This window comes from Tubulanus polymorphus, chromosome 12, assembly GCF_964204645.1.
Source record: "Tubulanus polymorphus chromosome 12, tnTubPoly1.2, whole genome shotgun sequence".
NCBI classification, from domain to species: Eukaryota; Metazoa; Nemertea; class Palaeonemertea; order Tubulaniformes; family Tubulanidae; genus Tubulanus; species Tubulanus polymorphus.
The window spans coordinates 2,660,377-2,685,313 of NC_134036.1; the positions used below are offsets into that span (position 1 = coordinate 2,660,377).

The 24,937-nt window shown below is 37.5% G+C and overlaps 2 protein-coding genes across 2 annotated transcripts in view; one reads left to right on the forward strand and one right to left on the reverse strand.

Moving 5' to 3' along the window:
• Positions 1-16,752, reverse strand: part of LOC141913996 (intermembrane lipid transfer protein VPS13A-like) — a 65,407-nt gene extending 48,655 nt beyond the window's left edge. The window contains exons 1-11 of the mRNA XM_074805239.1: positions 16,557-16,752; positions 11,604-11,647; positions 10,090-10,228; positions 5,330-5,533; positions 4,485-4,654; positions 3,286-3,430; positions 2,713-2,754; positions 2,248-2,378; positions 1,674-1,783; positions 806-977; positions 432-594 (exon numbers count right to left, since the gene is read on the reverse strand). Coding sequence (XP_074661340.1) covers positions 432-594; positions 806-977; positions 1,674-1,783; positions 2,248-2,378; positions 2,713-2,754; positions 3,286-3,430; positions 4,485-4,654; positions 5,330-5,533; positions 10,090-10,228; positions 11,604-11,647; positions 16,557-16,656 — 1,420 coding nt within the window. The 5' untranslated portion in view covers positions 16,657-16,752. The remainder of the gene's footprint in view (positions 1-431; positions 595-805; positions 978-1,673; positions 1,784-2,247; positions 2,379-2,712; positions 2,755-3,285; positions 3,431-4,484; positions 4,655-5,329; positions 5,534-10,089; positions 10,229-11,603; positions 11,648-16,556) is intronic.
• A 3,826-nt stretch (positions 16,753-20,578) lies between these two features.
• LOC141914181 (uncharacterized) lies at positions 20,579-24,369 on the forward strand. Its single transcript, XM_074805446.1, has 7 exons — positions 20,579-20,684; positions 20,845-20,918; positions 21,201-21,293; positions 21,639-21,749; positions 22,253-22,350; positions 22,873-22,923; positions 23,562-24,369. The coding sequence occupies exons 1-7, from the start codon at positions 20,594-20,596 to the stop codon at positions 24,367-24,369; spliced, it is 1,326 nt and encodes a 441-aa protein (XP_074661547.1). The 5' UTR covers positions 20,579-20,593.
• The last annotated feature ends 568 nt before the right edge of the window (positions 24,370-24,937 follow it).

Sequence of the window (24,937 nt, forward strand, 5' to 3'; positions counted from 1 at the left end):
TAGACTCTTCTTAAATCGGTACTGTTCATCTCAGTAAATTTATTTGTGGTTTTGTAAGCAAAATCACAGACGGACGGAGGCCTGGTGGTGGCCTATTGGTGTTTTCATCCTATACACTACCTAAACTCAGTGCCTAATTCGGTAACAGCCTTATTGGCGAAATTTACTGATTTAGGCATGGTTCGCTGTACAAGTACAAACAATTCTAATTGCCTATTTCTCTAAATTAAAGCAGTTTTAAAGAAGTTTTGTGTATTTTGCTTAAATTGAAGGAGTTTCAAGCACCTTACAAAGCATTTTCGGTTTAGAAGGAGATTTTAAGGAATCAAGGAGTGGTAGGGACCCCGATACATCTTAAAGGTTAAGTGAAATGATATCAATACCAATATTAATGATAATCGAGTTTGAAATAATAAAATTTGTAAACTTACGTATTTCGTTTGCTTTCTTGTCTTCTGCACCTTTGTTACCGCCGAACCATCCTTTAAACCAGCCGCCTCCTCCGCCGGACTTCTTTCCCTCACGTTTCGCTTCGAGTTTAGCTTGTTGCCGTACCAACGTGATGTTCATCACGTCCATCAGCTTCTCACATTCCTTCACGGATAAAAAACAAAAATGATGAATTGACATATGTTTGATTTATTTTTGGCTGCGTTTACTGTTTAACATGAGCGGAGTTTCAATTTTAATTTACTATGATAATGAAGAGCGTTGGCACTTTTGTTTTTCGACTACGACTTTCGATCGTGACAATCGAAGATGCCAACACGCCATCTGGTGGTGGGATAGCTGATGCATTCCTTACCTCGAAATCCTTTGATTCATCTTTTGATAGTTTCTTATTCAGTAGACGTTTTTTGTACATGTCCTTGTAGCGTTTCAGACGATCGCGATGCGCTTTCATGTTCTGCCACGACCACATCTTCTTACGTCGTTTTATGTTACCTTCCATCGTACACGTGTACGCGTAGTGCCACCTGGTGATCAAATGAGAGAACATTAGACGAAAGGAGAGTTGATGCACACTGCTATTTAACAAAGTTGATCCTTCCAGTAAGGATCAAGGGGAAGCAAAATGTTTATAACACCAAATCATCTCTTTTTCAAGGAGTCAGCAACCTTTTCCAGAAGTGCTTACAATGCTAAATCCTCATTTAATAAAGTTGACCCTTCAAGCGAGGATCCAGGGGCAGCAAAATACTTATGACATCAAATCATCAATCATGATGTCATAGGTAGATTTTAATGAGATAGCCATCTCTTTTTACAAGGAGCAACCTTTTCTAGGAGTGCCTACAACACCAAATCATCATTTATTATGTCATAGGTGGATTTTGGGAACAGCCATACTTTCTACAAGGTGTCAGCAACATTCTCTATAAGTGCTTCCAACGCCAAATCATCATTTATAATGTCATAGGTTGATTTTGGGAACAGCCATACTTTCTACAAGGTGTCAGCAACATTCTCTATAAGTGCTTCCAACGCCAAATCATCATTTATAATGTCATAGGTTGATTTTGGGAACAGCCATATTTTCTACAAGGTGTCAGCAACATTTTCTATAAGTGCTTCCAACGCCAAATCATCATTTATAATGTCATAGACATGGATTTTGGGAAATAGCCATCTTTTCTAGAAGAGGTGCGACGATGCTAAAATAGAATTCTCACCATTCTTTCGCGTGTCCTTTGTACGGAACGTCTGGACGTCCATATTTTCTATAAACCGAGGTCAACTGCATGCGTTCCACTGATTCTAACATTTCCAATACATTCTGGTACTGTGTACGATAACATGAAATCAACGAAAAATTTTAGTTCAATAAACATTTGAAACGAAAACTGAACATAGAAGAGACCAATGTGCTCTTCAAGAAGAGGAATTATCTATACTTTCTCTTTAAATCGCCATATTTGGAATTTTCTCCCAAATTTTCATCTTCTGGAAAAGCACAATCAAAAAGTCTCTTCGAAATAAGAAGAAAACTGAGCATATTCTAAGAAACTAGGACCGTTGTGCTTTTCAAGAAGAGGAACCTATACTTTCTCTTTTGATTGCCATGTTTGGAAATTTCTACAAATTCTTCCATCTCAAGAGAAGGCAGAAATCTTCATCTTCTGGAAGGGCACAATCGAAAAGGCCCCTTCGAAAAAAGGCATCTCAAGAGAAGGCAGAAATCTTCATCTTCTGGAAGAGCGCAATCGAAAAGGCCCCTTGGAAAAAAGAATATTCCGAAGGACGTACTTGTTTTTTACTGAGGTGAACGCCAATCTCTTCGAACACAACGTTAAGCAGTATTTTCGGTACGGTGAACTCTAACGCTTCAGGTTTCGTGTTCAACGTCAGCTGCACCTTTGATCTGATCGGGTTTAATACTGTAATAAAAAACGAAAAACTGTTAAGGACACCAAATAAAAAAGGAAAAGCTGTAAAGGACACTGAATGAAACGAAATCTACTAATCAACTAAATAATCGGGTCAAACCCTATTCTAAGATCAAATGAAACTAAAACCTATTTTTACAAAGTTACGGATGAAATTGATCACTCTTTTGATGAACTGTTAGTATCTATCATATATTTGTTTGGCCCTTATGAACAGTAATAGCTGGGAATAGGAAAGTTCAATGATCTACCTCTTTCACCAAGAGAATATCTAATTTACATGATTGTTGGTTTAAAACGGAATTTAAAAGAGCTTTTTGTTTACCGTAGTTGAGGTTTGTTTTATTCGTGGCTGATGCGATTGAGTCTTTCATGTTCAACTGAAAAAGACAAATTGAACATTTATCGTTTTTCATCTTTATCATAGCCACCTTCAGAAATACTGAATACTGAATACAGATAAGGATCTGTATTCCTGAAGATGACAATTAGGTTATATAGTCGAAATGTCGAATCAATGAATTATCAGTTTAAAAAGTGTTTCAGGGCTGCCAACCTCTGAAAAGTGCTACCAGTAACAAATTTTTTCAGTAAATATCTCCAAATTAATCAGTAATCACCAGTAAAACCTACAGTGACATCTTTCATATTTCTGTTCAAATTAATCAGTAATCAACAGTAAGACCCTTGGTTACATCTTTCATATTTCTGTTCAAATTAATCAGTAATCAACAGTAAGACCCTCATCTAACATATTTCATATTTCTCTATGCATCAACCAAATCTAATCAAGTATTTCTAGTTATAGATAGTAACTTATACTAAAAATGAGGAACTGTGTTGGCAGCTCTGGTGTTTCATCAATAGTAGCTATCCCTGAACCGCGTTGTATCAATACTGACCAGTAGTTGTTCTTTGGGTAATTCACTATAGAGGGCAGTGTCGCTGTTCCAGTAAAGCGATAGACAGTCGAGTTGGACCAGTTTGTGAATGGTCGAAACGGCTTCTTTGATTATGCATGGTTTCCAGCTATCGTTGGTCGTCTGTGAAGAGAATGGAAATTTCCAAAATGAAATTGGGAACAGGAAAAGGGAAACGGCAATGAAAAGTTATTGATCCCAGCGAACAGTAAGCTTAGAACATCCATAACACTGGACCTCTTGAAGCACTTTCCAAATGCGTGGAAAAAACCACTTGGGCAAAGATGGAAGCCATCACTTCTATTAGCGGGAATCAAATTAATACCCATTGCCGTTTTTCACTTCATCCAGTTTCTCACTTCCCCATCTTAGAACATCGTTTTAATGTTCGCAACATAACACTGGAACTCTTCCTCAAGACTTGAAGCGCTTTCCAAATGCGTGGTCTGACCTAGTTAATAATGGCAAGTTTTTTTATGGTCAACCACTTAGGCAAAGATGGAAGCCACCACTACTGCAGGATAGGATAAGAAGGATGTTTAAGAGCTGAACACCATTTGGTAACACCCTAGGATCAATAAATACCACAGGACAGGAAAACACAGATCCCAAGAAGGACATCATTTCCCAATGCCTCATAATCACAGATGCTTAAGAAGGAAATGATTTCTGAACTCTCAGGTGAAAATGGATGCCAAGCGTGTTTTCCCTTTATTTAGGAGAAAGAAATAAAACCAGTTTTTCCAAGTGGACAAGTCAGCCACACGGCATAGGGGACCATCTTTCTATATGGGTTAGATCCTAGCCAGATGATGCAAAGCTTGATCACTTCGACCTCATGCATTTGACCATTACAGTGGCGTTGGAAGTGCAGCGACTGCAGCAGTAAAAGCCATGGCAATAATTTACTGAATGACGTTTTTTCTCTCTTTGAATACAATGTTTTTGACGAAATTGAAGTAAATTCGCCACGGCAACGTATTAGATAGAACCTGTAAAATTGGCAATTGGCCACAGCAATCAAAAATTGCTTCTAAACGCGTCTGCATTATTAGCTGCAGAGTCAGACGCTATAAGGGACCACGGTTCTATATGGGCACCACATGGTGCAAAGCTTGATTACTTTGACCTCGTGTATTTTACCATATTAGTTGCCGCGTTATCATTTTTAACTTACCTCGAATGAAAGTTTATCGAGAGTGACGCCGATCGATATCGGATGAGCCGGATTCGTAAATCGATCCTCGTAACGAACGTGTATCCGATTCACGATCACCTGGAGATTTTTTATCACCTGAGTTGCGAATTTTTCGGCGAACGAATCTTTCTTCACTTCTTTCGGTTTGTCTGAATAGTATAGAGCGACGACGCACGGCTTTCAGAAAGTAATTCTCGTGTTTTAAAAATGACATTTAGGCAATGTCGGCTGAAGAACTTAGTTCGACATTTTTAAGGATGCCAGACGATCACATCAGCAATGGGGTAGCGGTAGATGGCGCCAGACATAACACTGGGTCATTGGCAGTGAAAATCAGTTAATTTTCAATGAAATTAGGCCTTGATTTTTAGGCTTCCAAATTTGTCATTTGTAAATTATCAAACAAGTCATTGAATAGATTTCAGATTTGCTTTCGCACTCAGTTTATGGCGTAGATTTCACTAAAAGTTGATTTACTAATGAGAAAAGTTGACTTGAATTTAAATGAAATGTTGAAGGAAATTGAAGTGCAGTAACCGAGTACCACTAGCAATGCCTTGTGGATGCCTCGCTTGCCACAGTAGCATTGCCCGTATGCCGTTGTAGAACTTTTTGCAGAAAAATATTAATTTTGTTGATATTGTCATTAATGATGGGTTCGAATAGTTTCATCACACACAGTTGAACTCCAGGGTAATTAATGGGAAAACCATTTAAATAAGTTAATTATGATGATGGATGACTTCATGAATCATTTCCTTTTTTGTCTCGAGCATAAAAAACCAGCTCCAGGGCAACAAAATCATTGCATAAATTTTAAAAACTTTCTACATCAATGGATTTCAATTCTAAACCAGTAATCCATCGATTAAGATTCTTCTTAAGTTGATTACCAAATGAAATAAATTCTAAATGCTTCTTACCTTTTTCCTCAGCTGCAGCCTTCTCAGCCTCTTCTATTCGTGTCAGCTCTTTTTGTTTGGAATCCTGGGCGGATTTTTCTTCTTTTTCCGCGTCATATTTGACACCTTTGAAACAAATAACAGTCAAGCAGAGAATTACAAAACTTTTCAATTAATTTTCACGTAGAGAATAGTTGGCATTATTGATGAACTTCATGTAGGACCTAAGATACAGTGAAACGAAGACATAGATATCAGGGGCTGAGGAACTGATTGTAATCAATGATTATGCTCATGTTGAATAGGATTCCTCCAGATGATAGGGCTGAGGAACTAATTCAGTTCGGCCACTTTCCACCCATTCATAAATCCCCTGATTTTAACGAGTGATTACACAAAATTCCCCCCGACTGATTCAGAGAAATATCTAGGTTTAAAATGTTACAATTCATTCATTTTTCGTCGAATCACGAACTGATAAAGAAACTTGTGGTCAATACCATCATTCAAATTCCCAGAATTTTTACAGGTTTTTTGTCAAATTTGTGAAATTCCATGAATTTACCCTGATGTTTTCTATATTTTTCTGATTCCCCAAGTTTTCCCAAATTTTTCCCTTTATTTGCAATCCACTGACTATCATGTTTTAGAGGAAACCTCCAGATGATGGGTGCTGAGGAACTTATTAAAGGATTCATATATTTTCGAAGAGAACATCAAGAACTAATACTGATACGGACGATAACCTTGATAAGTGGACTGATTTGGCGACAGTGAAAGTAATAAAACATTCTGGAGGGTGGTTGTTACTGGGCCGTTTAGAATTTCTTGCCGTTTTCACGCAAATATTGGAAAAATACGAAACCGGATACTCCCGGATACTTCTGGATACTCGGATAGCTGGTAAAAAGGATCTATATATATTAACTCAAACTCGATGATAATCACACACACACACAACAAATACAACCCACAGTCACAGCTGAATAATATAAATGGGAAAAATATCCTGAAGAAGTGTATTTGAACAGTCATCAATATTTATATAAAATACTCTCAGCGCGGGTTCCATGTTGGAAGTGATATTCATTAATCGTAGTTCAGTTCTAGTAGAGACTGAGAGCCATCCACAACGGTGACAAAATATACAACGTAAACTTCATTTCCTCGCAAGTACAGTTCATGAGTACAATGTGTGGTTATCTATGATTCGGCTTGCAGTGTTCTCCGTATATGCCAGAAAGGGGGCTGCATTCATTGCTAAGTGTGGCAGCTGAAGTAGCAAGGCTTTCAATCCCCCCGAAAAAAAATTGTTCACAGTAGCTCAATAAATTCATTTTAAAGCAATTATCAGCATTGATAGATTACTGACATCCATTCTGGTAGGGGCAGCGGGTATTTAAGCTTAATTTTGTAATCTTCTATTTTTCACAGTAGCTCAATAAATTCATTTTAAAGCAATTATCAGCATTGATAGATTACTGACATCCATTCTGGTAGGGGCAGCGGGTATTTAAGCTTAATTTTGTAATCTTCTATTTTTCACATTGGCTCAATAAATTCATTTCAAAATACTGACATCCATTCTGGTAGGGACAGCAGATATTTCATGAGGGGTGGCTGATTTTCAGAGGGGTGGATTTGAAAATAAAAAGGGGTGGCCGCCCCTCTCTAAAACCTGTTAAATATCTAAATCCTGGTTAACTTGGAAAAAAACAGAGAATTTAAGTGAAATGAATTTTTTTTTTGCAGTTTTTGGGAAAAACCTTACAGTTTCAAAATTGAACTGTCAATTTCCCTATAATCAAAATATTTGTACCGTTTTCATATTCTATTGGTCTTATCTTCAAATCCATATTGTTTTCAACCTTTTTCGCTATCATTTTACCAGATAACTATACATTATATTATACATATAGTGAAGTCATATAAGTATTAATACCCCAGGAACTGAAGAGATAAGACAAGACAAAAGTTTATCCCTAATCTTATCATTCACTCTAGAGTATAATACTTAAAACACTCAAATGAAGTATGCGTACGTGTGATAAAATTAGAAAAACTTCGCATTAAAAATGAATATGAAATCTTTTCATTTTATGATTCTTCATCCATAACATTATATATAAATTAAAAAGTCAATGGCCTTCGGAAAATGTTTCAATATGCATCGACACGTAACGAATGTGAAATGCAGATTAATTTATTTCCTACAAATGAAAAGTCATGGGCCTTAAAATATTTCGAAATATATCTCCATTATGTTCCATAATAACAAATATTATAATGATTATAATGATATCATATGATAAATAAGATTCATAAATATGACTCCAGATGACAAGATTTGAATTGATTGCTTAAGTTTCTGATTTTGTCTAATGTCTGGTGTTTGTAGTTCATTTTCAATTAGAAATGTCTCGGGTGAAGCACTGAACACACGTGAAGTGTGGACGATCAGTTTTTGAAAGTGTGCTGATAAAATGTCTAATGTCTGGTGTTTGTAGTTCATTTTCAATTAGAAATGTCTCAGGTGAAGCACTGAACACATGTGAAGTGTGGACGATCAGTTTTTGAAAGTGTGCTGATAAAATGTCTAATGTCTGGTGTTTGTAGTTCATTTTCAATTAGAAATGTCTCAGGTGAAGCACTGAACACATGTGAAGTGTGGACGATCAGTTTTTGAAAGTTTGCTGATAAAATGTCTAATGTCTGGTGTTTGTAGTTTGTAGTTGAAATGTCTCAGATGAAGTACTGAACACGTGTGAAGCGTGGACGATCAAAGAGTGGAAGAATATTGATAGAATAGTCAATGTCAGTAAGGGTACAGGGTCGAGATTGATGCCCAACATCAATCTGACCCAAGGCCATCGAGAATCCAGACTGCATTAATTAATCGGCCCATTGAAAGTTATGATGGCACCATCGAGATTAAATCTGCATTACACCTCCATTAAACATGATTCATTAGCCTAATCCTAATAGCTGATATAGTTCATAGAACTAGGTTCTCTACCATATGACACGAGATATATGTACCAGAATCATCATCATGTGACGATATCACAGTGCAGTGTCACAGCATGAAAACAACAACTAAAACAAAACCTGTCGTATCAAATCACCAGATAGATGCAGAGATAGATAGTAGGGATCCAGGGTCGATTTAACACTAGCTTGATTTACAAGGTTGCTTTCGGGCTTCTGCATTATGCATAAAGTTATTCAAGGTTCTGCATATTAGAGATAAATCTAAAAGCCCTATTATAGGTTCATTGTGGTGGCTTATTGATTTTTGAAAAGTTGTCAAGGGAATCAATAGAAAATGAATTCAATTTTTCTAAGACCAGGGCAGTGTCTAAAGCAAAAGTGATTTAATCAAGCTGTTGGCCATTGGTCTCATCAATCATGGGTTTTTAACCGCCTGATTCCAAGCTGGTCTCCCTATCTCTCTCCTATAAGAGGGAAAAAGAGTACATCAAGCCTCCTAATAATAACCAAACACTTCTAAAATATTTACCATTCCAGATAAGAACCAAATATCATGAATTTACTATAAGACAATAGAAATGAGAACTTGAATTTTGAAGGGTTTTTCGAAAAAAAAAGGATTAAGGCTGAGCATTAAATCACTTGCATGTTTCAGCCCCTGGTTCCATAGTCGAGACTTAAGTCCAAAAGTGGTCTTCAATCTTAAGACTGGTCTTAAGCTGTTAGATAAGCTATAGAACAAAGATAGTCTTAGACTGGTCCTAAGTCTAAGCCATGACTATGGAACCGGCCCCTGAACACTTCACATTAGTTCATTGTACGCGACAAGCGTAAACACCATTAAGTATTTAACATCTGTAGATTTTAACCGACATCAATTCATCGGCAACTCCTCAATGCAATTCAATGGATACAAACGTAATACCGCTTATTATATTGTTTTAAAAATCAATCGCCTGCTGAATGGCGAAAAAGAAACCACTTGAAATTACTAATATAGAATGGCTACTTTCCAACCATTTACGAATTCCCGGAGTTTTCCATGCGATTGCACAAAAGTTGATGTGCGCATTTTTGGTGAGTTCCTTACAAATTTTCTGCGAACAGAACCCCTTTTAAAAAAACAAATGCTCAACTAGATTATTACAAAAACATACTACAGTGTCAATGAAAGTCAGGTGTCCTACATTAATCCATTCAGAAACATTATCTCATAATCATAAGACTTACTGGCAACAAACTCACTGAGCTGGCACTATATAACAATGTGTGTTTTGCTTTGTTATCTTTGTTGTTAGCAACTCTAATTACAGTGAATATAATACTGTGTATAAATATATTGGAATTTTTGATAGAGAGAGATTTTTTAAGATCTAGCCTTGGAACCTGCGTGACAGGGATGAACCAGCTAGCCGAAAATTACATTTGTTTGCTGAACGAAATAAAGCTATATTCGTAACAGAAGAAGAGTTTGTGTTTTGCTGACAGATCTTGAAGTGCTGATCATCTACGTCATAATATGGAGACAGTAACAGTTATAGTTAAAGGAAAATTACTGTTGCTAAACCCCTTACAAACCCACCACATTATTTCTAGGAATGAAACAGGGGTTTTAAACGGGTGACTCTACGTGGACAAATAGCCAAATATATCCACTAGAGGGCGTGCATGTGGCAGTTTTTTACACTTACCCTGATTTGGTACGGCAACGACGTAAACATCCTCCACGGTAACGACCACCGGTTCCGTATACAGATTCGTCCACGGTATTTTCAACACGAGTTTCCCGAGGTGACCGTAACGGATTTTAATCGGTAAATCCAAATCATCCTTGAAAAAAAATGATTACAACAATGATGAAAATTTATATCACCCCAAATGGGTCCTGATAAATGAATCATCAGGGTGACCACTTTTATTTGACATGTCGGTCAGAAACCCAGAATTTTAGGGTCTTTTACCACTAAAATATTGATTTCCTGGAGCTGGTTCTATAGTCAAGACTTTAGTACCAAAAATAGTCTTAAATCTTAAGACTGGTCTTAAATTTTTAGGCTGGCTTTAGAACTAAGATGGTCTTAGACTTGTCTTGAGTCTAAGCCATGTCTATGCAACCAGCAACCAGATATTTAGGGTACTTGAAGAGTTTAAGGAACTGTAGGAACCCATTATGGATACTTGAAATAGATTTTAAGCGATAATTTTTTTTCACATGATTTTCCAACAATTCGAAAATATTCGAAATCTGTACGCACTGCAGTTGATTCACTGGGTTATATTTCACTGGGTTATATTTCAAAGGTGAAATAATTCTAAATGATTCTAACTAAAGCCTGATATTTATTTTAATCGAAATCAGCGCTGTGACTGTTGAGTGCAAATTAATTACACATCTAACATATTGGGTATAAAGGCTATAAAATACACCTGTTGTACAAGAGTATTGCTATAATAATCAACTCATCTCTGACACATCAATATTCATTACGTATTTCAAATTCAATTTAGACAGAAATTTTGATTGTCTGTCCCGATAATGAAATTGCCCTTCTGGCGCGTTCGTTTCGACCAGAATAGGCTCTAGCTATTCCGGAATAGTGTAATCTGTAAACCTGATAGAAGCGGCCGATAGAGATTTTGTCATTCGCAATTCATTAATCTCTAAATCTGATAGAATCGGCCGGTAGAGAGTTTGTAATCCCGAATTGCAATTGCTGAATTTAAATGATGCTCAATTGAAACCTGCCTTAAATTGAACAACTACACAATACGGAACTTTATTACGGATAATAAAAGATGATGAAATCTAGGCTTTTGGGGACAGCTTTTATCTAGTGGACAATATAGTGACCTGTTTACAAGCATCGTGACAATATGAAATATATGGGCCACAGTTTCTGAACCAGTTTTTACAGGGGGTCATTTTAGCATGCAGGTATCATCAAGCTCCTGGAACCTGTGCTTCCCCTGATAATCAACAATTTATCATCGTATTTCCAATTTTTGTCAATGTTTGCATCCTACACTGAAATGCACCAATAATCTTTGTTGACAAAATGAATAAAGGGTATTCAGAAAAATTCAATGAACTTTTTACTAGTCTCATTAGTCGCCCTGGATCAGCCCCTGAGCTCAATACTATAGGACAGTTAACCAGTTAAAGAGGACAATGAGCCTTCCAAAAGAAAACTTAAAATAAACTTACCAACGCACTAGCTTTAACATCTAGGTTACCTAACACTACATCACCTAAAAAAATAAGAGCATATCTCACTATAAAAACATCATCATCTTCATCGACTAATTAGTGGTTAATTAGTCTCAACAACATAGTTCTAACTTTCTCTTTAAATTTCTATCGCGATCTTTTTCTAAAATTCTACACAAAAGGTTTATAATTTCTATCCAATTTTGTGTTTTCAAAGACTTTCAAAATGTCTTTAATTCGTAGTCAAAAATATCAGACTCAGGCGCCTTAAATGTACTAGGACGCGAGCAAACCAATTTATTTCTAGGAGTATTTCATTGTGGATTTTGAACCCGCACTAAACTGTTATCTGTGTCACACATCATGTATAACCATGACATTTTCAATGACTTTCTGCTGAACAGGTTGCATTTAAAAAACAGATTCCATTTGCCACCCCCAATCGAAACAGGACAAATAAATTCTCAGGGCAAGGTTTAAAGCAAAAGTGATTTGATCAAGCTGTTAGCCAATGGTCTCATCAATCATCGGTTTGAAGCCCGATTCCCAGCTGGCGTCCCTATCTCTCCCATAACAGGGAAAAAATGAACCTCAAGCCTCCTGATAAATTCTGTTAACTCGACCGCCGATCGCACACCTATATCTGTACTCCGATTTCCGATTTCAAAATCAAACCCCCTGTTTCGCTCCCAGCAGGTGTGGTGGGTCTGTATGGGACACTCAATCAAAAAATCAAACGAAATTTACCAGCCAAATAAATAATTAATGGGGACAATCCCTATTTTAAGATAAAAAATAACAATAAACTTCCGATTCCAAGTTCTCCAATTCTCGTCCAGGTCGAAGGAGGGATGGAGTAAGAGAAGTTGTTGCGTGGAGCGCGCGATAATCCGGAGCAACTGACTCCGGGATATTAAGGAGTCTACTTTACGCTTGACGGGATGCACTCGCCGAAAGAAAAGCAATTATCGGTTTCGGCGATATTCCACAAATAAAACCGGATGGGACCGCGTCGATATGAGTTTCGATCTAATTTTTTCTCGTATATACAACGTCTAATTGCGTTCGCATGCCGCAGCCTGCTGTATCAGTATTCTGGGGAGAGACGGGGGATACACTACTAGGGGTATAGCTTGTTACAGAATATCGCATAGCTCTCACTTCTCACTCTCTCTCTCTCAGTGGAATGTAGAACCAATGACTACAGTTGTTAACAACTGGAATATGCTTCCATCCATCCTCTTCGCTCTCTCTATCATTTTGCTATATTTATCAATTCCTCATTATCGTTAGGATTCTTGGGATTCTAGGATTTCTCTTCCACACATTCCACAGGTGGATGTGAAGAACGCGTGTACGCATAAAATACATCCCTGATTTTTATCGCGAAGCAGGACAGGACATTTTTTCTCAAGGGTAGTGGAAACCGAGCCAAAAGTCAATATACAATCAATGAGGTCCTTTCAACATTAGCCAGGGAGGCCAGTGTTTTCTGTAATCTGAAATTTAAAGGGGCTATAACTTACATTGTATGACATTGTGACAGCTGAGGTAGCAAGGGTTTCAATCCCCCAAAAATACAGAAAATTTTAAAACTTAATTTTGGTGTAATTTTCTTTTTTTCACATTTTGCTCATAAAGCAATTATTGGCATTGATAGAATATTGACATCCACTCTCGGGGGGGGCAGCAGATATTTTTAGGGGCAGCAGATATTGGGTAAGGGTTGACTGATTTCTAGAGCGGAAGATGTAATAATGAAAGGGGTGGTCACACCTCTAAGTTGTGGAGAACACATGATTTAGCATTGATAGAATATTTACATCCTTTCTGGTAGGGGCAGCAGGTATTTCAAGTGGTTGCTGATTTTAAGAGGGGTGGATGTAAAAATGAAAACCCTCTAAAACCTGTTGTGCGGAACGCTGTGAGGGAGGGGAGGGAGGGGATAGAAGGGGATAGAAGGGGATAAGTTACCGTTGAATTTGCAGTAGGGTGTTTGGTGTTAGAATGATGACTGTTTGGTTGTAGTGAAAGGAAATACTACAACAATTTACTATCAATCTTATTATATTCCTTCCCAGTGATAACAACACAAATAGGCCTATACGCACAGACGGCTGATACATACATGCTATACATAAATATAGTGCTGATGATGCCATCAGCAGATATAATTACTGAAACTGTTTATCCAGTACATTATCATATCAATTTGATGATGTCATAGGGGGATTCATGGAGGCAGATATCATTGCTGTAAGCGTATATCCAGTACATTATCGTATCAATTTGATGATGTCATAGGGGGATTTATGGTTATGCAGATGTCATTATTGAAAGTGTATATCCATCTAACAAAAACTCAGGCCTATAACAAAATGCTTGTCAGTCCCAAGTGAAGGATTCTACATTAAATTTCCATTGGATATACGTAACAATAATGTTTGCCAAAAGGGCACTTTCCCAAAATTTCTGATGGGCAACTGACCCCTGCCTGCTGGTATATCACCACATCATTCAATTTGATGATGTCAAAATGGGCATAAATGGAGATCGACATCTTTAATAAAAGTGTCTAGAACCACATCAAATCCATGGATGATATCATAGGAGGATTTGTGAAGGGTTTATCACTTTATCAGTTGAATGATGTCATAGGAGGAATTCACAGGCACGGACAGACTACTGCTGGCCGAGTATCAACACATCAATTAGATGATGTCATCGGGAGATATAGCAAAATATCTATACACATGTCCCACGTTGCTCAAGGCTGTTGAAAAACAAACTCTTGAAGATGCATTGATAGATAGGTTTATAGACAGACGCAGAGAGACAGCAGCTGTCATTGCGAATATACAAAATATCCGATACAAGCGTCGTAAAAAATATATACGCGATTTCGCATCAATGTCATAATGTGTCATGTGGAAATAATAGACTATTTTATTCATAGTAAAAGCTATATGTTTCTAACAGTTGGAAAAAAGCCTAAGAGCTATTTCCATAACGCCTAAAAACCTAGATCCAAAAAAATACCTAATACCTAGATACAAATTTACTAGATGTAAAAAATGCCTAAATGAAGCTCATGTGAAACATGTGTCATTGTAGACAATATTGATTTTCGCTTTCTGAGCTCGGTTGAATCACGCGGAAGTGCAAAGCACTTTAACCGATTAACGTACAATATATTTCTACATTTTCATGTCAATTAATCCCCAATATACACAATACTTCAGCAAATACTTTCATCATAATTAACTGTTCATAATTTTACTGAATCGTTGAAGTTATCGAGAATGAGAAGGTCGTCATTAGTAACTAATCATAATTTCACTGAATCATTGAAGTTATTGAGAATGAGAAGGTCATCATTAGTAACTAATCATAATTTTACTGAATCGTTGAAGTTATTGAGAATGAGAAGGTCGTCATTAGTAACTAATCATTATTTTACTGAATGGTTGAAGTAATTATGAATGAGAAGGTTTCATTAGTAACTAATCATAATGTCACTGAATCGTTGAAGTTATTGAGAATGAGAAGGTCGTCATTAGTAACTAATCATAATTTTACTGAATCGTTGAAGTTATTGAGAATGAGAAGGTCGTCATTAGTAACTAATCATTATTTTACTGAATGGTTGAAGTAATTATGAATGAGAAGGTTTCATTAGTAACTAATCATAATGTCACTGAATTGTTGAAGTTATTGAGAATGAGAAGGTCGTCATTAGTCACTAATCATTATTTTACTGAATGGTTGAAGTAATTATGAATGAGAAGGTCGTCATCAGTAACTAATCATTATTTTACTGAATCATTTAATATCTGGATTCAGTGTCCTGGGAGACACAGCTTTTTGGATCAATAAGAGACCGAGCTAATAGTGAGATAAAGAGAGTAAAACATATGTCATTAGACTGACACTGTGAGTGGTGGGCGGTGCCCGATTAATAGATACCCTGGATCTTTGTTCCACAGTGAACCTGGTTCTAGTCATATGGATTTAATTTGACACTGGATGCAGTTCTACATTTGTGTGGATTTAATTCGACTCTGGAACCAGTTCCACAGTTGCGTGATTTAATTTGACTCTGGATCCAGTTCCACAGTTGTGTGGGTTTAATTTGTCTCTGCACCCAGTTCCACAGTTGTTTGGATTTTATTTGACTCTGGAAACCCAATTTCCACAATTGTGTCGATTTAAGTTGACTCTGAACCAATTTCCACAGTTGTGTGGGTTTAATTTGACTTTGGATCCAGTTGCACAGTTGTGTGGGTTTAACTTGTCTCTGGATCCAGTTCTATAGTTTTATGTGTTTAATTTGATTCATGATCCAGCTCCCAGTTCATGCTCACTAAACTGTATCAGGCCCTACTATCAAATTCAATCAGAAAGGTTTTACTGGACTTCGAGCTATAGCAAGTTAGTCTCAATAACTGATCACAAGTTGCCTTTACAGCCAGCACAAATTTTAACTATGCCAGGTTTGTCTCGGTGGCTGGTCAGGGGACAAGTCAGGTGTCAGTCAATCAAGCGGTTGAATAGCGAATGGGTACAGTTGGTCTCAATCAATGCACAGGGAATAAAAGGGTCTGTGACACGCCTGGGAAGTACTTAATTTCAGCTGTAAGCAATTAGTTTGTCACGGCCAGAGACCAAGGTACAAGTGAGGACAGTAATTCAGCTGCAACCATTGAGCAGAGCAGACCTGTCAGTCAGAATGCAGAAAAACAAATGCCTCCCTTTTCATTTTCATGCCCTCTGTCTCTGATACACTCAGGATTGAGGGTCAGGGCTAGGGTCAGCAGTCCCATTATGACTCTTCACTTAATCCGTCGATCTACCGTTGGGCGCATCATCGGGGCATCTGATTCTGTGACACCGGTCTAGAGCTGTCAAAACACCGACTAGGCCTTATTTGCAAACCCGGAAGTAACTTACCACCCCAGATTCCTAACTTCAACTGCGATCTATCCAAATTCTCGACGTAGTCGCCCAGATATTTATTCAGCAAATCGACGATAATCGACTCGAAAACCATCCTGGGTGCGCGAACGGCCCGTAACCAGCCGTTTTATACGATTTATTCACGAAAACATTAGTCCCTGGACGAATGACATCGGAGATGGAGGAGAGAGCAATGATGCGCAGCCTAGTCGGCTGTAGGTGGCAGCACAATACGGGGTTTGTATAGTTGATGGGAATTTTTAGACTGGTTGCCGGTCTCTACATTCAAAATGATTCAATCGGGAGCCGAACCGGGAGCCGAATTCACGGGGGTCTGCAAATGTCCAGTGTGACGTTCAGAATAATAAATTAATCATCTTAAGTGAACAAACAAATTGCCAGTGTCGTGGCCTCTGCTGCATGGCTGGTTAGTCAGTTCAGTATGTCAGTGACAGTAGAGATGGGTTTATCCATCTCAAGTTCGTTGTTGTCGATTTACGACGGTTCCTTCAAGCAGGGTAGATTTAGACGGCACTGTAACGCTGCTTTAGACATCCTGAATTGTATATCGATATTTTCAAAGCCACACGCAGAACAGGTGGCCCGCGCAGAAGCGTTACCTGCCATAGTTTTGGTCGAGTTTCTTTCTTCATTGGTGTAAAAATCGACTTTAAAGCGGTCCATGGAACGTAAATCGAGACACTTCGAGGCCAAATTCGGTTTTCGTATCTAGTCGACTAGTGGTCGGAACTAATAACCGAATGCGCTTGATTTTCGAACTTTTCCGGAATATAGTTCCGACTAACGGACATTCGGTTTCGTTTAGTTCCACTATAGTCGACGAACTCAGATAACCGAAGGTGGCCCTGGGTTCGTGATTCACGGGCCGGCCGTGAAAAGCAGTTAATTTCATAGGAGGGCAGTGAAATGGGGGTGTTATAAAAACTACCGTATGCGCTACTAAAACGAAGACCTATGCACTTTGGGGTATTAGAACTATGCATGACTAAAAAGAAGTCCGAAAATACTCGAAATCCTCACTTCGGGCGCTTTGTAGCACCTCTGCCGGAAACGTAAATTGCCTGGTCGGTTTTCTCGGGTGCATATAGTCTTCGTTTTTAGTAGTGCTTCGTTTTAGTAACACTTGTTGCTTAACTAAACGAATGACAAATTTCAAAATCAATCATATTTATTCTCATACAACAATTATACAAAATGCCAGGTTTGTGCTCGAGGAATTATAACGTAAGCTCCTCAAACACGTGGACTTTCAAAAACAACTAGTCCAACCACCATAGGCGTATAAACTATAAACGAGAGTTTATACGCCAATGGTCCAACCAACCATAGACTCTAAAACAGAAACGTCTATGGCCCACAACCATGGACTCTTAAACCGTGAGTCCATGGCTCCCCGCACTAAAACCAGAGATAAACCTGGCCAAATACTCTGGAAAGCGTAGGATTAAGTAATCAATCTGATTTACATTTTTACATCATTTTATTTCACATATCAAATTATTAACTTTTAGCTTATTTTCTCATATTTTAATAGCAATTTTATTTCTATTACTATGTATGAAATTTTACTAACTTAAAACAAAGTTACATGTAAGGTATTTAGAAGTCTTTATCTACGATACATTTCCACTACAGCTGATTCATACAATTTGCATCAATAGGAAAATAACAAAAATACACAAAGAATTATAAACTTTGATCCATAAAAAATTGGACTAGTCTAAGATTATGAATTTGACAATTCATGAGGTCAATATAACCGACACTTTGTTATATTTCATGAAATATGAATCTATCATGTCAACTTTTCAAATGACATCGATTGAGGACATCTCATTTATCAAGAAAAAGCTCAACTTTATTCGATAGGACCTTAATAAATCAATGTTTTATGAACAATTGACATGAACATGTCATTTTATCTCCACAACAACAATTATACCTAAATGACAGGTATTCATGTACTGGAGGAAGTGCCTCAGTCATTTACAAAAACGTGACCTGTATTTCAAAAAAGTCTCCAACATAAAAACATTATAACCGGAGATAAAACCACAAATTCAATCTGGAAAGCTAAAGATTAGATTAAATGAACAGTCTTTGATTTAATTTACATTAACATTATTTTACAAGATAGCTAGTTTTGCCACCTTTGCCTTGTCTTCAAGAGGTTTCATGACATTATCAAATTGGTTATTTTCTCAAATGTTACATTTAATGCAAAGTATTTTGAAAGTATTCTCTTTTATGCATTCAACAAGAGTATATAAATCGAGTATATAAATATTGTTCAACTGCCAATTTGAATAGAGCTAGGGCAATTAATAAAAAAAACTAATGGCTTTGCCACAATTAAGTTAAGATTCAATATCTAACTTTTTGAGGTGCTTCTTGTGCAGATATTCAGAACCCATATAGACATTGTTAAACCATTTAGAGTCCATATAGCTAGCATAATCTACTGATTAATACTGTTCATATATCCTCATTTATCAAGAGACTGCTCCTCTATTTTGCTACTCAATTTTCCATAAGGGCCTTGAAGATAGTAGTTTATGAACCATTGATGAGCACCACAGAACGAATGACGAAACAGTATCATTTTATTCTTACACATCAATTATACCCCACTAAATGAGTTATTTAAAAAACAGTTCAACATAAAACCTACAAATTCACTCACTCTGAAAAGCGTAAGGTAAACTAATTAATCTTAGTTATAACAAGAAAACTAAAAACATTGCCAAAAATTTCCTCATCCGAGAGATTTCTTTAATTATCAACTAGCTTATTTCACAAATGTTACATTTGAAACAAAGCAGGGTCTGATTTAAGCACTAGTCCAATTGCCCGGGACAAGTATGTTTTCATTAGGGCATGTAGGTTATCACAATCACTCATCCACCGGGATTGTGTCATTCTATATCTCAAAGCTTTTATCCCACTCGATGCAAGGGATGATTGTGTCTCAATCGGACTACTCATGTAGGGCAAGTTGATTTTTGAGGGGGCAAGCGATATTACATATGCTTGCCCCAAGGTCAAGTGGCATTTATTCCTTAGATCAAACCCTGCAAACTATTATAAGCTTTTTCTTTGTGATGATTTAAAATAAATCGAGTATCTTCAAATAAATATGGTTTAACTGACGGAGCTATGGCAACTTCTAAATTGTTTTATTCAACTTGATAGCAGATATAAATACAACTCTATATAAAGATCAGAAATTCTTCTTGTCCAGATATTACAGGCCCCACACAGATGCGGTTAATAAGGCCATGAAATAAATTACTTGACTCCCAACAGCTACCTCCGAATTTATTAGCCGCCGCCTGTTTTTTTCGCCTTTTTTCCTATTAGAATATTCTAGATTAATTTATAAATTTATACCGACCGATAGCTCATCAGTTAAAGATTCACACCGACACAGGTCTTCATATCATAGAAACCGCGTAAAAATTTACTAATGAAATTAGCCACGGACAGTTCATGCACCCCGAGATAACTAACTCACATCATGCACGAGGAAAGCGGTCTATTTGAGTCATTGGGGAAAACCCACTAAAACCATGTATTCATGATTAATCATCATTCATTCATGCTGTTATCACAGAATCAATAGACAGATTTTCATAAAACCCCTTGATTCAATTGAGGGGAGACAGGCTTTTTAATTACTTGGAGCACCGATCCTCTGAAATTCTGCCAAAAACTCCATGCTAATTACCACTCATAATTTGAAGATTCGGGTGCGCCTTTTAGCCGTTTGATAGTATCTCCGGTCTTAATAAATGTGCGGCCGAAGCCCTTACTTCTGGTGCGGATGAACACGAAATTTTCACGACGGTAGCAGTGGCTGCAATGCTACCGTCTAAATTTGCGCCTGTTTTAAGCGCATTTCACTCAAGATTTCTCAGGTTTTCTTGATTTCATTAACTTTTTTCGTTCGGCGTTTCGATTTATGAATAAAATAGATTTGGATTGAGCGGATTTGTTACAGTCGCGGCTCAATGTATTTGTCTTTTTTCTCTGCTCGCGTGATGGCCCTATTCCAGTCAAAATTCGCCAAAAAACAACTCGAAAAACACGGCTGGGAAGAAGGTAAATATATGTTTTTCGAAATAGAATAATCTCTTAACTCATTTCATATCCGAAAATTGTAATTTAGAATTTTAAACTGGTCGAATCGGAAGGATATTTAAGGAATGATGTGACTTCCGGGTTTGTTCTTTCAATTCTTAATGAAATGAATTATTTTCAGGGTCGGGTCTCGGGAAGAAAGAAGATGGAATTAAGGAAGCCATCAAAGTAACGCTTAAACGAGACTCAGCGGGGGTAAGACTGATAATTTATTTCATTTCGATGTAAAAAAAAACTGAAAGGAAAATGAATCTGTAAGGGTTTGTGCTTTTACCGGCTTTTACTTTTGGAGATATCTACCAGGGCGATTTTACTTTGGGTGAATATTCAACAGAAGTTACCTTTACCTAAAGTAGATATTTACTAGGAAATAATTTTACCTAGGGTGGATATTTACCGGGACCTATTTTCACCAAGGGTGGATTTTACTGGGAGGATACGCGGTAACTGTCTCACATTGTTGTTTATTGATTTTAGGTAGGTCACGATGCCGGAGCTGCATTCACATTTCACTGGTGGGATCACGTGTTCAACAAGACAGCGAACAGCATCAATGTTCAAAATGACAAGGTACTGTTTCAAACCTTTGACTTAACTTCGTTATCAGCAGTTTGTTGCCTAATTGTTTGTGGTAAGCTTGTATAGTCGGATGGGCTTATACTTATAATGTTGCTTGTGAAAACATCCAATCGTGAAACTAAACCACAGACAGGTTACTGACTACATCATCGGAGAACTGAAGTGAATATTAATTTTCGTTTTATCAAAACTGCCGTGTTAAATGTTTAGATCATGAATTCTGGGTCATAAGTCAGAAATACTGAGATTCATTATATCGGTCTCTTAGAGAATCTTATTCTTTATTTCTACATAATTGAATGTGAATCAGTGTTAAAATGATGATTCCATTTACAGGATGCGGTTACAGTGAGTAATGATGGAGCAGCTGTCACCATGACGACTAAGAAGCCGTCGACTGCACGAACGTATTGTGATAAATCTCTTCTCTACGGCAGATTCATCAAGGTATTTCATTTTCAAAAAGTGTTCAATATTTCCTAATGGAACAACTATCACACACCATGTTTACAATGCAATTTCAATCCACCAGTGTTTATAAAATCTAACCAGCTTTTGAGCGACTAGTCACTGGACTTAAGTTGTTAGATCCAGGGGCAGATCCAAGGGTACATGCCCCCCCTGAAATCTGCCCTGAAATTTTGCAAGAAAATGAAAAATATTAAACTGATACCGAAAAGTTTGAAATCATAAGCTTGCCTTGTCCTCTGTATTTCCTAAAATGAATTAACTTTTTTCGATTGGCGATTTATTTTTGGTGCCCTTTCAATTATATGAGTTGTTCTACTTTTGGAGTGCACCCCTCCCAAAATCAGACTCTAGATCCGACCCTGAAATTTGTTATGATAGAACATTGATCATGAATTGAAGCCTTAATTGTGGTTTGGGGCCTAGATCTGAACGCATGAGTGAATTGAAGGTAACTGTTTATATTGTGTATTTCCACGTAGGCAGCTACAATGACTCAGGAAGATAGCGGAACGACTGTAGTTCGTGAATACAGCAGTGAATCGGAAGATGAAGTCGAAACACTCGATAAATCAACCAAGTAACTATTCATTTATCAGTCCTTTAATTATCTATTATGTGATTATGAGCTAAGGCTAAAAAAAATTGATACCTTGTTTCTCCGCTCTGCTGAGCTTAAATGTTGACCCGGCCGGCCGCCTATCTACCCTATACATTACTTTTTTTTAAATCGTGATCAATTTTACCATAACAGACCCGGTCGCTATAGAAATGAACTGTTTATAAATTTTATCATATTTTACAAAAATGACCCGGCCGCTGCGGAGAAACAAGGTATCATTTTTGTTTAGCCTAAGTTTGAGTTTTTTCTGACAGTTTCGTTGGTGTCAAGTAAATGAATAAATAATGTTATTTCATTTCTCTGATGATGAAGTTAAGTAAAAACTTCGAAACTGTCAGAATAGATTGTTAAATCCTCAACTGTGGGTTTTGCTCGTACTGAAATACTGAGATTGATATCAGTCTTTACCAGTCATTCAGTTTTTCTGTTAGAAATGACTGTTTTCTTTCTAACAGGTGAATGTTTCGTTATTATTTTAAGATTGACCGATGAGGAATTGTGGAAGGCGTGTGGAGGCAGGACGGCTCATAAGTAAGTAATTGTCGGTGTTGAAAGTTTTGAAGTATCGGAAATTATTCCGGTCTACGCTGTCGAGAATGGTCATCGGATCCCTTCGACTCCTTGAAAAGTCTTTCTATAGGGAAAATGCTTTTCAGGGTGCTTTAAACTCCTTTCAAAATGCTCGAAACTCCTTGAAAACTTGTTCAATATTGAGAAATAGGCAATTAGAAATATTTGTAGTGATACAGTAATCAAAAATTAAATCGATACAGTTGGACCCAGGATATTTAAGATCCAATTAGGCGGTTACTGAATTGGAAACCAAGTTAAGTAGTGTAAAGGATAAAAGTTAATATGCAAAACCACTTTTACTGTAATTGGGATATGAAAGTGATGCTTCTCGGAGTTTGAAGGAGAAAATTTCAAACATCTTCATATAATTCCTGGATATTCCTGGATATCAGGGTCCTGTTTTATAGACTAGTATAAACCTTAACCGGGGGGGGGCTAAATTTATTAATTTTCAAATTAGTTAACCCCCGGGTAAAGAAAATACCAGAGTGGATGGAGTCTATAAAACCGGGCCCAGAAAATTCCTTATGTCCAGGAATGACTGATGGAGCCTGTATCCATTGATCTCATTGTTATCTGTCCGGTTTTTTTTTTAGGGGAGCGCGACACGGGTTGAAAATGAACGGTAAACTGAACCGCGTCGAGCAACAAGAACGTGAACTCCTCGAACGTTTAGAACGTAAACTATCGAACGTGAAAACGGTCGCGTTCAACGAACGCGTCGCGACCAAATCGTACGCCATCGACGGCGATGTGGATAAACTACGTAAAATACCGCAGCGTCGGAAAATACCGGTCGCCGAGGAGGACAACGACGAGGATACGACGTCTAGTGAAAGTGAAGAGGATGTTAAGAAGAAAAAGAAGAAAAGTAAGAAATCGCGGAAAGAAAATGTTACAGTCGCGAATAACGATAGCTCGGTCGGTGGGAATTCGAATTCGGACGCTTGCGCCGAGGCCGAAAATACAACAATCGCGTTAAAGAAAAAGAAAAAAAGTAAAAAGACGAGGCGTGATAGCGACTGCGTCAACACGGTAACTAACACTAACCAGGCAACGGGAAAGAAACGGAAATTAGACGGAGTCGGAGAGAGTGCGGAGGAAAGCGTATCGGAGGCGGATTCCTCGCTGAAAAAGAAACGCAAAAAGTCGAAAAAATCGAACGGCGAAATCCCGACGGGGGATTTAGAAACTTCCGTGCTCTCGAATGGGGATTTAGAAACTGTCGTCGATGATGAACTTAAAACCGAAACGAAAAAGAAAAAGTCGAAAAAATCGAAATCGTCGAAAAATGAAAATTGTTCCGCGACGAAGAATTCGTCGTCGAATTGTGCGGACGATTCGGTCGTTGTGTCCGGAAAGAAAAAGAAAAAATCTAAAAAGAGTAAAAAGAAAAGTGATTAATGAAAATTAACTTAATTTGTTGATGTTTCTATTTTTAACGTGATTTTACTTCCTTGTTTCTCAGTGGATTGTATGAAAATTGATGGATGTTTGGGTAAAAAAATCTATATCTTGTTTCTCCTAATCGACCGTTTGATTTTGTGCAAATAAGTTTTTAATCAATTCATTTCTATAACTGCCGGGTCTGTTATTGTTAGCTTGATCATGATTTTAAAAAATATTGTTCAGGAAAGAGGTTAGGCTCAGCGGAAATGAGAAACAAGGTATAAATTCTTTTTAGCCTTAGGATTTTACCGGGTTCAAAGGTTTTCTTTTATCCGTTTGATGGTCAGAGAGGCTAGATAGGAAGTTTCAACATCATACTGGAAACTGTGAACCCTGGAGACTTGATGAATCTGGTCCCAAACTTTGATATTTTTCCTGAGCCCGTTTCACGTTTAAACGCGTGGACTCTGGAGATTTTTTCTGCAATTGAGGATAATCCAGGATGCTTGGATCATTAAGAGGATGTTGTTGAGATGCCGACCCTGGATCAGATCTGCTGATCTCGACCACTCAGCATCTCTGA